This window comes from Salmo salar, chromosome 04, assembly GCF_965601325.2.
Source record: "Salmo salar chromosome 04, fSalSal1, whole genome shotgun sequence".
Taxonomy (NCBI): domain Eukaryota; kingdom Metazoa; phylum Chordata; class Actinopteri; order Salmoniformes; family Salmonidae; genus Salmo; species Salmo salar.
Window position 1 is genome coordinate 37,156,076 of NC_138294.1, and position 14,973 is coordinate 37,171,048.

General features: G+C 43.1%; 1 protein-coding gene across 1 annotated transcript in view; it reads left to right on the top strand.

Annotated features, from left to right (window-relative positions):
• Positions 1-14,973, top strand: part of cfap54 (cilia and flagella associated 54) — a 132,366-nt gene that overhangs the window by 48,992 nt on the left and 68,401 nt on the right. Inside the window, exons 27-35 of the mRNA XM_082973797.1 lie at positions 1,206-1,338; positions 1,517-1,612; positions 2,361-2,487; positions 8,574-8,673; positions 8,783-8,877; positions 9,057-9,257; positions 9,630-9,802; positions 10,011-10,213; positions 10,468-10,677. Coding sequence (XP_082829923.1) covers positions 1,206-1,338; positions 1,517-1,612; positions 2,361-2,487; positions 8,574-8,673; positions 8,783-8,877; positions 9,057-9,257; positions 9,630-9,802; positions 10,011-10,213; positions 10,468-10,677 — 1,338 coding nt within the window. The remainder of the gene's footprint in view (positions 1-1,205; positions 1,339-1,516; positions 1,613-2,360; positions 2,488-8,573; positions 8,674-8,782; positions 8,878-9,056; positions 9,258-9,629; positions 9,803-10,010; positions 10,214-10,467; positions 10,678-14,973) is intronic.

The window sequence follows — 14,973 nt, forward strand, 5'->3', positions numbered from 1 at the left end:
AGGTAACAACACATCCACCACACTGATCCTCAACACAGGGGCCCCTCAGGGGTGCGTGCTCATTCCCCTCCTGTACTCCCTGTTCACTCATGACTGCATGGTCAGGCACTACTCCAACACCATTATCAAGTTTGCTGAAGACAAAACAGTGGTAGGCCTGATCACCAACAACGATGAGACAGCCTATAGGGAGGTCAGAGACCTGGCCGTGTGGTGCCAGGACAACAACCTCTCCCTCAACGTGAACAAGACAAAGGAGATGATTGTGGACTACAGGAAAAGGATGACCGAGCACGCCCCCATTCTCATCGACGGGACTGCAGTGGAGCAGGTTGAGAGCTTCAAGTTCCTTGGTGTCCACATCACCAACAAACTAACATGGTCCAAACACACTACGACCGTCGTGAAGAGGGCACGAGCATCCTGACTGGTTGCATCAATGCCTGGTATGGCAACTGCTCGTTCTCCGACCGCAAGGCACTACAGAGGGTAGTGCGTACGGCCCAGTACATCACTGCGGCCAAGCTTCCTGCCATCCAGGACTTCTATACCAGGCGGTGTCAGAGGAAGGCCCTAAAAATTGTCGAAGACTCCAGTCACCCTAGTCATGGACTGTTCTCTCTGCTACCGCACGGTAAGCGGTACCGGAGTGCTAAGTCTAGGTCCAAAAGGCTTCTTAACTGCTTCTACCCTCAAGCTATAAGACTCCTGAACAGCTAATCAAAGGGCTATCCAGACTATTTGCATTGCCCCCCCCCCCCCCCTTTTACGCTGCTGTTACTCTCTGTTTATTATCTATGCATAGTACCAGTTTAACTCTACCTACATGTACATATCACCTCAGTTACCTCGATTAACCAGTGCCCCCATACATTGACTCTGTACCGGTACACCCTGTATGTAGCCTCGCTATTGTTATTTTACTGCTGCTGTTTAATTATGTGTTACTTTTATTTTTAAAAAGTATCTATTTTTTACTTAATTAACACTTTTTTCTCTGTTTGAGCTGTATCAGCAGCTCTCGCATTACATCTATTGGTATGAATAGGCTAAAATGCATTACTTCACAAAGGGATTTTTTTTCTTCTCCCTGACAATTTTCCAGCAGCATTTTAATTTATCAGCTTTTTTGTGGGGGGGGGGGGGGGGCAAAAGCCGGCTAATGGAAACCCTGGTGTGTGTGTGCGTATGACCGGATTGAGAAGTTGCTGAAGAAGGCAGGCAGCATCCAGGGAGAGGAGGAGCAGAATGAACAGATGAAGGCTCTGGAGGGCAGTGCCATGAAGAACAAGAGGACTGGAACCTTCATGCAGCATGACAGCTCAGCCTGTGGCAGAGGTATGAGATGCTACAGGCCTCTGCTGTACTGTCCTGTACTAACTGTCCTGTTTGTAACATTGTAGACATTAAAACAAATTCCTATCAACTGTTGTTGATTGGCAATATTCTATTATATATGTATCATTGAATATTGATTGATTGTATTATATTCTCTTCTATTCTACACTATTCTTAGCGGTGGCCCATGCTCATGAACTGACTGGACAGGAGGACCCCATTCTGCTGTACCCCATCGTCACCAACAGCCCTCTGAAGGCTGCTTTCAAAGATTGTACGTATTTATTAACCCTATCTCTGTCTTCCCTAGGTGTTTACTGTATGTAAAGTGCCTTCAGAAAGTATTCACACCCCTTGACTTTTTCTAGATTTTATATGCTTGTCATCAGCAAGGACAAGGGAGTTTTTTAGGGTAAAAAGAAACGGAATAGAGCTAAGCACAGGCAAATCCTAGAGGAAAACCTGGTTCAGTCTGCTTTCCAACAGACACTGGGAGACAAATTCACCTTTCAGCAGGACAATAACCTAAAACTCAAGGCCAAATATACACTGGAGTTGTTTACCAAGACGACATTGAATGTTCCTGAGTGGCCTAGTTACAGTTTTGACTGAAATCGGCTTGAAAATCTATGGCAAGACTTGAAAATGATCTGTCTAGCAATGGTCAACACGCAATTTGACAAAGATGACATTTTTTCAATAATAGTGCAAATATTGTACAATCCAAGGTGTGCAAAGCTCTTAGAGACTTACCCAGAAATAATCACAGCTGTAATCGCTGCCAAAGGTGGTTCTAACATGTATTGACTCAGGGATATGAATAGTTACGTAAATTTGATGTTTCTATATTTTATTTTCAATAAATGTGTAAAACATGTTTTCACTTTGTGAGAAAATATATATATAGGCTGTAACACAACAAAATATTGAATAAGTCAAGGGGTATGAATACTTTCTGAAGGCACTTTGTGTATGTGTCTGTCTGTACTGTATGATCAATGTGTATTTGGCGTGTGTTTCAGTGATGAAGTTCAAGCGCAAGCCGTGCTTCATGGAGTTTGCTGTGCTGCTGCTCCAGAGGACCATGCAGGCAGACCATCTAGAGCTGGTTCTGCAGTGGGGACACGACATATTTGGCTGGCTTAGCAGGTACTGTATAGTACAGCACTGTAAGTACTATTATCACATTTTAGTTAATACCTATGTCATATAAAGTCCCCTGTTTAGTGGACCTGCTTGGTTCTGACAGACATTTTGGCTTATAAATCGATCTGTGGACACGGTAGGATTCACACGGACACAGGAGTATGTCTCTTCTGCCTGTGTGTAGCAGGATGTGAAATCTGACACCACTTGAAGCTGGGCTGTCCCTCCTATCATTTCATTTGCTCTTCCGACTGTCCATCAACTCCTGACTGAACTCTAACTAACAATTAACGCAGCATGAGAGAGTGGTTTCGTCATTGTAATACATTCAGAGATCAATTTATTGCCAGTAATCTAAAATAATTAATATATTTTATACAAAAAAACACTTTCTGTTTGCCATAGACAGACAGTATTAACATGAGATGAAAGGTGACTTCCTAGTTTAGATATATTTTCTGTAACACTGACATGCTGACCAAACCGCTCGCGTGCCTGCGTACGCCATAATGCACATGTTGATTTTGTACCCCCACACCAGACACGATCAGGACACATATCACAACAAACCAATTATATTAATTTGGGGACAGGTCGAAAAGCATTAAACATTTATGGCAATTTAGCTAGCTAGTCCTGGGATATAAACATTTAGTTGTTATTTTACCTGAAATGCACAATGTCCTCTACTCCGACAATTAATGCACAGGTAAAACGGTAAACCGAATTCTTTTCTCGTCATCTCTCCTCCTTCCTCAGGCTTCTTTTTTACTTCTTTGGACTTTATATGGAGGTTGGCAACCAACTTTACGGTTCATTACTGACTGGAGTGTGGACGTCAGTTCATCTTTCAATCACCCACGTGGGTATGTGCTCCTAAAAACCAAAGAGGAGATTTCAGAGGCAGGACTTGCAGCGCGTTGAGTGTCACAAATACGACTTTCCCGAAGCGGATCCTCTGTTTGGCCCACCACCCAGGACAATGGATCGGACAACGGCGCCGCAGAAGGGGCAGACGGAGCGGTCTTCTGGTCAGGCTCCGTAGACGGGCGCACCGCTCCCGAGCATACTACTCGCCAATGTCCAGTCTCTTGACAACAAGGTAGACGAAATCCGAGCAAGGGTTGCCTTCCAGAGAGACATCAGAGACTGTAACGTTCTTTGTTTCACGGAAACATGGCTCACTCGAGACACGCTATCGGAGTCGGTACAGCCACCTGGTTTCTTCACGCATCGCACCGACAGAAACAAGCATCTCCATGTAAGAAGAAGGGCGGGGGTGTATGCCTTATGATTAACGAGACGTGGTGTGATCATAACAACATACAGGAACTCAAGTCCTTTTGTTCACCTGACTTAGAATTCCTCAAAATCAAATGCTTTTCTGGATTTTTTGGTTGTTATTCTGTCTCTCACTGTTCAAATAAACCTACCATTAAAATTATAGACTGATCATTTCTTTGTCAGTGGGCAAACGTACAAAATCAGCAGGGGATCAAATACTTTTTTCCCTCACTGTAGCTGGGGATTTTAACAAGGCTAATCTGAAAACAAGGCTCCCCAAATTTTATTAGCATATCGATTGCGCGACCCGGGCTGGCAAAACCCTGGATCATTGTTATTCAAACTTCCGCGACGCATATAAGGCCCTCCCCCGCCCTCCTTTCGGAAAAGCTGACCACGACTCCATTTTTTTGCTCCCAGCCTATAGACATAAACTTAATCAGGAAGCACCTGTGCTCAGGTCTGTTCAACGCTGGTCCGACCAATCGGATTCCATGCTTCAAGATTGCTTCGATCACGTGGACTGGGATTTGTTCCGTCGAACAACAACATTGATGAATACGCTGATTCGGTGAGCGAGTTTATTAGCAAGTGCATCGGTGATGTTGTACCCACAGCGTCTATTAAAACATTCCCCAACCAGAAACCGTGGATTGATGGCAGCATTCGCGCAAAACTGAAGGCGCGAACCACTGCTTTTATTTAGGGCAAGGTGACCGGAATCATGACCGAATACAAACAGTGTAGCTATTCCCTCCGCAAGACAATCAAACAAGCTAAGCGTCAATGTAGAGACAAAGTAGAGTTGCAATTCAATGGCTCAGACACGAGAGGTATGTGGCAGGGTCTACAGTCAATCATGGACTACAAAAGAAAAACCAGCCCCGTTGCGAACCACGATGTCTTGCTCCCAGACAAACTAAACAACTTCTTTGCTCGCTTTGAGGACAAATACAGTGCCACTGACACGGCCCGCTACCAGAACCTGCGGGCTTTCCTTCATTGTAGCCAACGTGATTAAAACATTTAAACGTGTTAACCCTCACAAGGCTGCAGGCCCAGACGGCATCCCCAGCCGCGTCCTCAGAGCATGCGCAGACCAGCTCGCTGGTGTGTTTACGGACATATTCAATCAATCCTTATCCCAGTCTGCTGTTCCCACATGCTTCAAGAGAGCCACCATTGTTCCTGTTCCCAAGAAAGCTAAGGTAACTGAGCTAAATGACTACCGCCCCGTAGCACTCACTTCCATCATCATGAAGTGCTTTGAGAGACTAGTCAAGCACCATATCACCTCCACCCTACCTGACACCCTAGACCCACTCCAATTTGCTTACCACCCCAATTGGTCCAGAGACGACGCAATCGCCATCGCACTGCGCACTGCCCTAACCCATCTGGACAAGAGGAATACCTATGTAAGAATGCTGTTCATTGACTACTGCTCAGCATTTAACACCATATTACCCTCCAAACACGTCATTAAGCTCGAGACCCTGGGTCTCGACCCCGCCCTGTGCAACTGGGTCCTGGACTTTCTGACGGGCCGCCCCCAGGTGGTGAGGGTAGGTAACAACATCTCCACCCAGTTGATCCTCAACACTGGGGCCCCACAAGGGTGCATTCTCAGCCCTCTCCTGTACTCCCTTTTCACCCATGACTGCGTGGCCATGCACGCCTCCAACTCAATCATCAAGTTTACAGATGACACTACAGTGGTAGGCTTGATTACCAACAATGACAAGACGGCCCACAGGGAGGATAAATCAAATCAAATCAAATTTATTTATATAGCCCTTCGTACATCAGCTGATATCTCAAAGTGCTGTACAGAAACCCAGCCTAAAACCCCAAACAGCAAGCAATGCATGTGAAAGAAGCACGGTGGCTAGGAAAAACTCCCTAGGAAAAACTCCCTAGAAAGGCCAAAAACCTAGGAAGAAACCTAGAGAGGAACCAGGCTATGAGGGGTGGCCAGTCCTCTTCTGGCTGTGCCGGGTGGATATTATAACAGAACATGGTCAAAATGTTAAAATGTTCATAAATGACCAGCATGGTCAAATAATAATAATCATAGTAGTTGTCGAGGGTGCAACAAGCACGTCCGGTAAACAGGTCAGGGTTCCATAGCCGCAGACAGAACAGTTGAAACTGGAGCAGCAGCACGGCCAGGTGGACTGGGGACAGCTAGGAGTCATCATGCCAGGTAGTCCTGAGGCATGGTCCTAGGGCTCAGGTCCTCCGAGAGAAAGAAACAAAGACAGAAAGAGAGAATTAGAGAGAGCATATTTAAATTCACACAGGACACCGGATAAGACAAGAGAAATACTCCAGATGTAACAGACTGACCCTAGCCCCCCGACACATAAACTACTGCAGCATAAATACTGGAGGCTGAGACAGGAGGGATCAGGAGACACTGTGGCACCATCCGATGAAACCCCCGGACAGGGCCAAACAGGCAGGATATAACCCCACCCACTTTGCCAAAGCACAGCCCCCACACCACTAGAGGGATGTCTCCAACCACCAATGGATAGCCCCCTATCCACATCGACGGGACCCACCCACACAGACAGCGTGGTGAAGAAGGCGCAGCAGCGCCTCTTCAACCTCAGGATGCTGAAAAAATTTGGCTTGTCACCAAAATCACTCACAAACTTTTACAGATGCACAATCGAGGGCATCCTGTCGGGCTGTATCACCGCCTGGTACTGCAACAGCTCCGCCCACAACCGTAAGGCTCTACAGAGGGTAGTGAGGTCTGCACAACGCATCACCGGGGGAAAACTACCTGCCCTCCAGGACACCTATACCACCCGATGTCACAGGATGGCCAAAAAGATCATCAAGGACAACAACCATCCGAGCCACTGCCTGTTCACCCCGCTATCATCCAGAAGGCAAGGTCAGTACAGGTGCATCAAAGCGGGGACCGAGAGACTGAAAAACAGCTTCTATCTCAAGGCCATCAGACTGTTAAACAGCCATCACTAACATTGAGTGGCTGCTGCCAACATACTAACTCAACTCCAGCCACTTTAATAATGGAAAAATTGGATGTAATAAATGTATCACTAGCCACTTTAAACAATGCCACTTTACATAATGTTTACATACCCCACATTATTCATCTCATATGTATATTCTGTACTCTATACCATCCACTGCATCTTGCCTATGCCGTTCGGCCATCACTCATTCATATATTTTTATGTACATATTCTTATTCATTCCTTTACACTTGTATGTATAAGGTAGTTGTTGTGAAATTGTTAGGTTAGATTATTTGTTAGATATTACTGCATGGTTGGAACTAGAAGCACAAGCATTTCGCTACACTCGCATTAACATCTGCTAACCATGTGTATGTGACAAATACAATTTGATTTGATTTGAAATAGAACCAAGTTCTATTTTAGCGGCTGGCCACGCATATGAGCAGTGTGGGTGCAATGATTCAATAACATGTATGCGTAAATATATTTTGCAACGCTCGCACACGGGACGTGTCCGGTCTGGTCAGCATGTAAATATACAAATATGTATTTTACAGTTATAAGGAAGGTGAAATCTTATAGTTAGTCATTTTATAAATTGATTATACTATATTTAGAAAAAATATAAGTAATTTCAAACCTTATTCATACAGTTTTGTTGAATAGGAAATACATCATATTAAACATTTAATATTTTCATTATATTTCTGCTATGTACTTGAGCTCAAAAGTGACTACACTTCAGCAATGTGTAACTATTTTTACCAGAAAGGTGAGATTTTAACCTTTCTTGGAGTATGCAGCATTACTAGTTATTATTTATTTGTATTTGTACTTATTAAGGATCCCCATTAGCTGCTGGAAAGGCAGCAGCTTCTCTTCCTGGGGTCCAAACACAAGGCATTTACATTACATATACAGTACCAGTCAAAAGTTTTTGACACACCTACTCATTGCAGGGTTTTTCTTTATTTTTACTATTTTCTACCGACTTGTTAGATTTTTGTGACTGCACTTGAAGAAACTTTCAAAGTTCTTCAAATTTTCCGGATTGACTAACCTTCATGTCTTAAAGTAATGATGGACTGTCGTTTCTCTTTGCTTATTTGAGCTGTTCTTGCCATAATATGGACTTCTTCTGTATACCACCCCTACCTTGTCATGCCAAGAGTGTAAAGCTGTCATCAAGGCAAAGGGTGGCTACTTTGGAGAATCTCAAATATAAAACATATTTTGATTTGTTTAACACTTTTTTGGTTACTACATGATTCCATATGTGTTATGTCTTCACTATTATTCTACAATGTAAAAAATAGTAAAAATTAAGAAAAACCGTTGAATGAGTAGGTGTGTCCAACTTTTGACTGGTACTGTAAAACAAAAGATAAAACAGTACAAATGTTAAAACAGTACATCATCTAACATTATTAAGCCACTAGATATCTACAATACAACAATATTACAGTGTAGGTGTGTGTAGAGTGCGTGTGCTAGCGCTTGTGTGCGTTTGAGTGTGTCTGTACCTTTGTGTGTGTCTCTTCTCAGTCCCCACTTTATGGCCCTCTCATGATAAATAATTACTTTTGGGGATTACGTAGATGGCATTTAATAGGTTAAAGAATGATGTAGCTTATGAAAAGGCCTGTTGTGTCCTTGAGACAGTGCCGGTACAGTATGTTGTTGTTGTTTTAGGGCTCTGAGTCATATATACCAAGTGACAGACCAGGACAAACACTGGTGGGGTCAGACTCAGAACCCAACTAACTGTATGTGATGTGATGTGGTGTGTGTGTGTGTGTGTGACAGGAGGGATGAGGGACTGACAGGGCCTAAGAAGGGCCCAGGGGACAGATCAACCTCAGGGAAAGAACTGAAGAAGTTCTCCTCCTCCATCATGGAGTACAAGGTGAGCTCAGCTAAAATCTTTCCCTTCCCTTTTCTTTTCTGTCCCTGCCATGAAGCTATTGCAGAAGTATAATTAAATAAGTCTGACAGCCATTTGTTGTCCCCTTTAGAAGAATAAAGCTAGTACATTCTCGAGTGACAAGAAGAGGAAAGAGTTTCTCCAGAAGAAACAACTGACTGCTCTGAAAGCACAGAACACAGAGAGGTGGGTACAGTACTTTTACAGCAACTGTAAAACTCTCTTTGTGCTACTCTCTTTGTGCTTATGACTAATTACTGTTAAACTTTTACCCCAATTGCATGAGTGTGTGCGGATGTGGGCTTATGCAAGTGTACATGTGTGTCCTTACCTGCATGTATGCTCCACTCACATCTGTGTGTCAGGGAGTGTAAGGCGGTGGACACCATGCTGAACCAGCTAGCCCCCCTGGTGCGCCGTCACCAGCGTCGGAGGCGTCTGAGACAGGTGTGTTCTGAGGAGTGGCTGTGGAGGTGTCACCTCAACCTTAGCATCGCCAGGGCTCACCTGGGACTACTGAGAAGGAGCCTGGAGAACCACCAGGGCCTTGGGGCCCTACAACACAGGTAAATATAGACACAAACACACGCATGCATACATACACATATACACACACACATACAGATCACTGTTTCCCACATATACATACTGTACCCTTGTCACGCTATCATTCCCTCCAGATTGTACTGTGCTGGCTCAGATGTTTTCTTTTCACAATCACTGTCCTTTCCAGCACGATTCTCTAAGAGTGTAGCTAAAAGTGAGCTGAGCTAGCCCTATAACGTATCTGGTGCCAGCTCACTTTCAAGCGAGCATAGGAGAATAGTTAGCTACATTTCTGTGTTTTATTGATTGTACATATATGAACATTATTTTTGTGTACATTTTACATTTTAGAACAAAGACAATAGACCATGATGACATTTTTGTTCTTGTAGCTACAGCCAGCTGCCTCCGTTGTTGTTCTCCCTGGCCCACTCTGGTACTCTGGTGAGGTGGAGGAACATGCATCAGCACATCGGAGTCCCTGACCTGATTCCCCCGCCCCCCAAAGCCACGCCCCAGCCCTGCCTCAGAGCCATCCTCCACAAGGCCAAGGAGAGCGGACAGGGTAAGGAAATAACTAACTAAACTAGCTAACTATCCTCAACACTCTTTCTCTCCCTGTCTCTCTTTTTTTTATCTTTTGCTGTCTATATCTCTCTCACTCTCTCTCTCCCTATCTCTCTTTTTTTTTGACCCATCACCAGAGGGGGCAGACATCAGAGGACAAGAACATTCTTCCTATCTTTTACTCTTTCTCTCTCTCCACCCTTCAGCTGCCACCACCACCAGTGGAGAGGACTTCAACACGACAGAGAGCAGTGAGCAGGACAGTGAGCAGGACTCTCCCCGTACCCAGCCGGCTGTGGACTCGGACTATAGTGAGCCCTCAGTGATGACCACCTCCCCGACCAGACGCACCGCCACTCAGCTGCTAGAGTCACTCAACAAGGCTGCCCTGCACCTCCGCAGAGCCATGGTACCTGATATACACACACAAACAGACACGGATGCATATACACACAAACACATACAAACAGGCAACAAAAATTAAATATGCATGCACTGTATGTATGCATACATGCGCCCACACACACTCCAAAATGTAAACCGTAACGTCAGTACAAACAATATCTGTATTTATGTTGAGAGTGTAATGTGTTTGGCAATGACCTGTATATTGGTATGTTTATGTATGGTATTTATGAAGGGTGTGTGTGTGTGTGTAAACAGGTACTTGCCCATCGTGGGGGCCACTGGACAACGTTGCAGTGTGTGTGTCGGACACTATGGGACCAGGGCTGTACCATCACTCTACTAGTAGACAGGGGTGCATCCATGGAGCCCCCCATCCCTTTAACATTGGACCAGCTCTACACTGTCCTCACCCCTTTGTTTGAGCTGGCTACAGACCTCGTCATGAACATGATGGAGACGATGCAGGTCTCACTTTATCACTTTTCTCTTACAGTCACATGCTTTTGAGCTTGATTATTGCTCAACTCATAAATATACTCATTTGTCTACACAACTTCACCAAGCAGTTGATATTGCTAAAGCAACATCAAAGTAATGTATAAACTAATGTACAGTGGGGTCCGAAATTATTGACACCCTTGATAAAGAAAAGCAAAAATGACTGTATATAATAAATAATTCAAATACTGAGCTACACTGAGTACAAAACATATTTACAACACCTGCTGGTTCCATGACATAGACTGAGCAGGTGAATCCAGGTGAAAGCGATGATCGCTTATTGATGTCAGTCAATATTAGGAAGGTGTTCCTAATGTTTGGTATACTCAGTGTTTATTGTATGCAAAAAAAAAGGACATTATATTATTTCATGCTATTGCTCAGAGATATAACTTTTGTTTACCAGGTAATATATACTGAACAAAAATATAATCGCACATACAACAATTTAAAGGATTTTACTGATTTACAGTTATATATAAGGAAATCAGTCTATTTAAATACATTAGTTAGGCCCTAATCTATGGATTTCACATAACTGGGAATACAGATATGCATCTGTTGGTCACAGATACCTTAAAAAGGTAGGGACGTGGATCAGAAAACCAGTCAGTATCTGGTGTGACAACCATTTGTCTCATTCAGTGCGACACATCTCCTTCTCATAGAGTTGATCAGGCTGTTGATTGTGGCCTGTGGAATGTTGTCCCACTCCTCTTCGAAGTTACTGGGTATTGGGAACTGGAACATGCTGTCATACATGTTTATCCAGAACGTCACAAACATGCTCAATGGGTGACATGTCTGGTGAGTATGCAGGCCATGGAAGAACTGTGACATTTTCAGCTTCCAGGAATTGTGTACAGATCCTTGCAACATGGGGCTGTGCATTATCATGCTGAAACATGAAGTAATGGTGTCGGATGAATGGCACGACAATGGGCTTCAGGATCTCGTCATGGTATCTCTGTGCATTCAAATTGCCTTCGATAAAATGCAATTGTGTTCGTTGTCTGTAGTTTATGCCTGCTTATACCATAACCCCACTGTCACCATGGGGCACTCAGCAAACAGCTCACCCACACGACGCAATACACGTACGTGGTGTGCGGTTGTGAGGCCGGTTGGACGTACTGCCAAATTCTCTAAAACGACATTGGATGCGACTTATGGTAGAGAAATTAACGTAACATTTTCTGACAACAGCTCTGGTGGAAATTCCTGCAGTCAGCATGCCAATTGCACGCTCCCTCAAAACTTGAGACATCTGTGGCAGGCATTGTGATGTGTGACAAAACTGCACATTTTAGTGTGGCCTTTTATTTTCCCCAGCACAGATGCACCTGTGTAATGATCATGCTGTTTAATCAGCTTCTTGATATGGCTTCGTGATTATTGCAGCTCAATGGGGGTAACTTTTGTTGACAATTTTGGAAGCAAAACATGAGGATGGGATCCACCCAAATCATTTGGGTTCCTGGATCCTTTCACAGCATTATAAGGCTGCAATTATGTGTCTATGAACCAGATTTATGCTGTTATCACTGAGGCAGTGTGCCCTAGTAGTCCACTGTGTGCAGCTCACCCTGCACTAACATAAATAACAGGAGAATATCTACTTCTGCTAAGCTTCCCAGTAAAGCAATGAAAACAAGCAAGCATTCCAGAAAACTGCTCAAAATAGTTAACATATCTAGCTTAAGAAACAAGGTTCATGAAATTAATAACTTGCTAGTAACAGATGACATTTATATTCTGACTATCTCTGAAACTCACTTAGACAATACCTTTGATGATACAGTGGTAGTAATACAATGTTATAACATTTACAGATAAGACAGAAATGTCAATGGTGAAGGTGTTGCTGTTTATATTCAGAACCACATTCCTGTAAAGATTAGAGAGGATCTCATGTTAAATAGTGTTGGAAGTAATGTGGCTACAGGTTCATCTGCCTCACCTAAAGCCCATTCTTGTGGGAAGCTGCTATAGACCACCAAGTGGTAAGTCAGTATCTGGATAATATGTGTGAAATGCTTGATAATGTATGTGATATCAACAGAGAGGTATATTTTCTGGGTGATTTAAATATTTACTGGCTTTCATCATGTTGCCCACTGAAGAAAAAACGTCAAACTGTAACCAGTGCCTCTGCAACCTGGTTCAGGTTATCATTCAACCTACCAGGGTAGTTACAAACAGCACAGGAATGAAATCAACATGTATTGATCACATCTTTACTAAATGTGTGCTTGAAAGCAGTATCCAGATCCATCGGATGTAGTGATCACAATATAATAGCCATATCTAGGAAAACCAAAGTTCCAAAGGTTGGGCCTAATATAGTGTATAAGAGGTTAAACAAGAAGTTTTGTAGTGATTCCTATGTTGTTGATGTAAAGAATATTTGTTGGTCCGTGGTGTGCAATGAGAAGCAAACAGACGTTGCACTTGACACAATTTATGAAATTGCTTATTCCAGTTACTAATAAGCACGCACCCATTAAGAAAATGACTGTAAAAACTGTTAAATCCCCATGGATTGATGAGGAATTGACAAATTGTATGGTTGAGAGGGATGAGGCAAAAGGAATGGCAAGTAAGTCTGGCTATACAACCGATTGGCAAACGTACTGCATATTGAAAGATAATGTGACTAAACTGAATAAAAAGAAGAAGAAACTATACTATGAAACACACATAAATGACAAAGAATGATAGTAAAAAGCTTTGGAGCACCTTTAATTACATTTTCAGCTCCATAATTCATTGAATCAGATGGCTCATTCGTTACAAAACCCACTGATATTGCCAACTACTTTAATAATTTTTTCATTGGCAAGATTAGCAAACTTAGGCATGACATGACAGCAGCAAACGCTAACACGACACATACAAGTATATCTGACCAAATTATTATTGACAAGAATTGTAATTTTGAATTCCGCTTGTGGAGGAGGTGAAAAAATGATTGTCTATCAACAATGACAAGGCACCAGGGTCTGACAACTTGGATGGAAAATTACTGAGGATAATAGCAGACGACATTGTCACTCCTATTTGCCATATCTTCAATGTAAGCCTACTAGAAAGTGTGTGCCCTCAGGCCTGGAGGGAAGCAAAAGTCATTCCTCTACCTAAGAATAGTAAAGCCCCCTTTACTGGCTCAAATAGCTGACCAATCAGCCTGTTACCAACCCTTAGTAAACTTTTAGAAAAATTGTGTCTGACCAGATACAGTGCTAGTTTACAGTAAACAAATTGACAACAGACTTTCAGCATGCTTATAGGAAAGGACGTTCAACGAGCACAGCACTTACACAAATGACTGAGAGAAATTGATGATAAAAAGATTGGGGGGGCTGTTTTGTTAGACTTCAGTGCAGCTTTTGACATTATCGATCATAGTCTGCTGCTGGAAAAACGTAAACTACCGTTCAAAAGTTTGGGGCCATTTAGACATTCCCTTGTTTTTGAAAGAAAAGCATATTTTTTGTCCATTAAAATAACATAAAATTGATCAGAAATACAGTGTAGACGTTGCTAATGTTGTAAATTAATATTGTAGCTGGAAACTGCTGATTTATAATGGAATATCTACATAGGCGTACAGAGGCCCATTATCAGCAACCATCACTCCTGTGTTCCAATGGCACGTTGTGTTAGCTAATCATTTTATCATTTTAAAAGGCAAATGTATCATTAGCAAACACTTTTGCAATTATGTTACCACAGCTGAAAACTGTGTGGTCAAAAACAAGGAAATTTCTAAGTGATCCCGAACTTTTGAACGGTAGTGTACATCAAATCAAATCAAATTTATTTATATAGCCCTTCGTACATCAGCTGATATCTCAAAGTGCTGTACAGAAACCCAGCCTAAAACCCCAAACAGCAAGCAATGCATGTGAAAGAAGCACGGTGGCTAGGAAAAACTCCCTAGGAAAAACTCCCTAGAAAGGCCAAAAACCTAGGAAGAAACCTAGAGAGGAACCAGGCTATGAGGGGTGGCCAGTCCTCTTCTGGCTGTGCAGGGTGGATATTATAACAGAACATGGTCAAGATGTTAAAATGTTCATAAATGACCAGCATGGTCAAATAATAATAATCATAGTAGTTGTCGAGGGTGCAACAAGCACGTCCGGTGAACAGGTCAGGGTTCCATAGCCGCAGGCAGAACAGTTGAAACTGGAGCAGCAGCACGGCCAGGTGGACTGGGGACAGCAAGGAGTCATCATGCCAGGTAGTCCTGAGGCATGG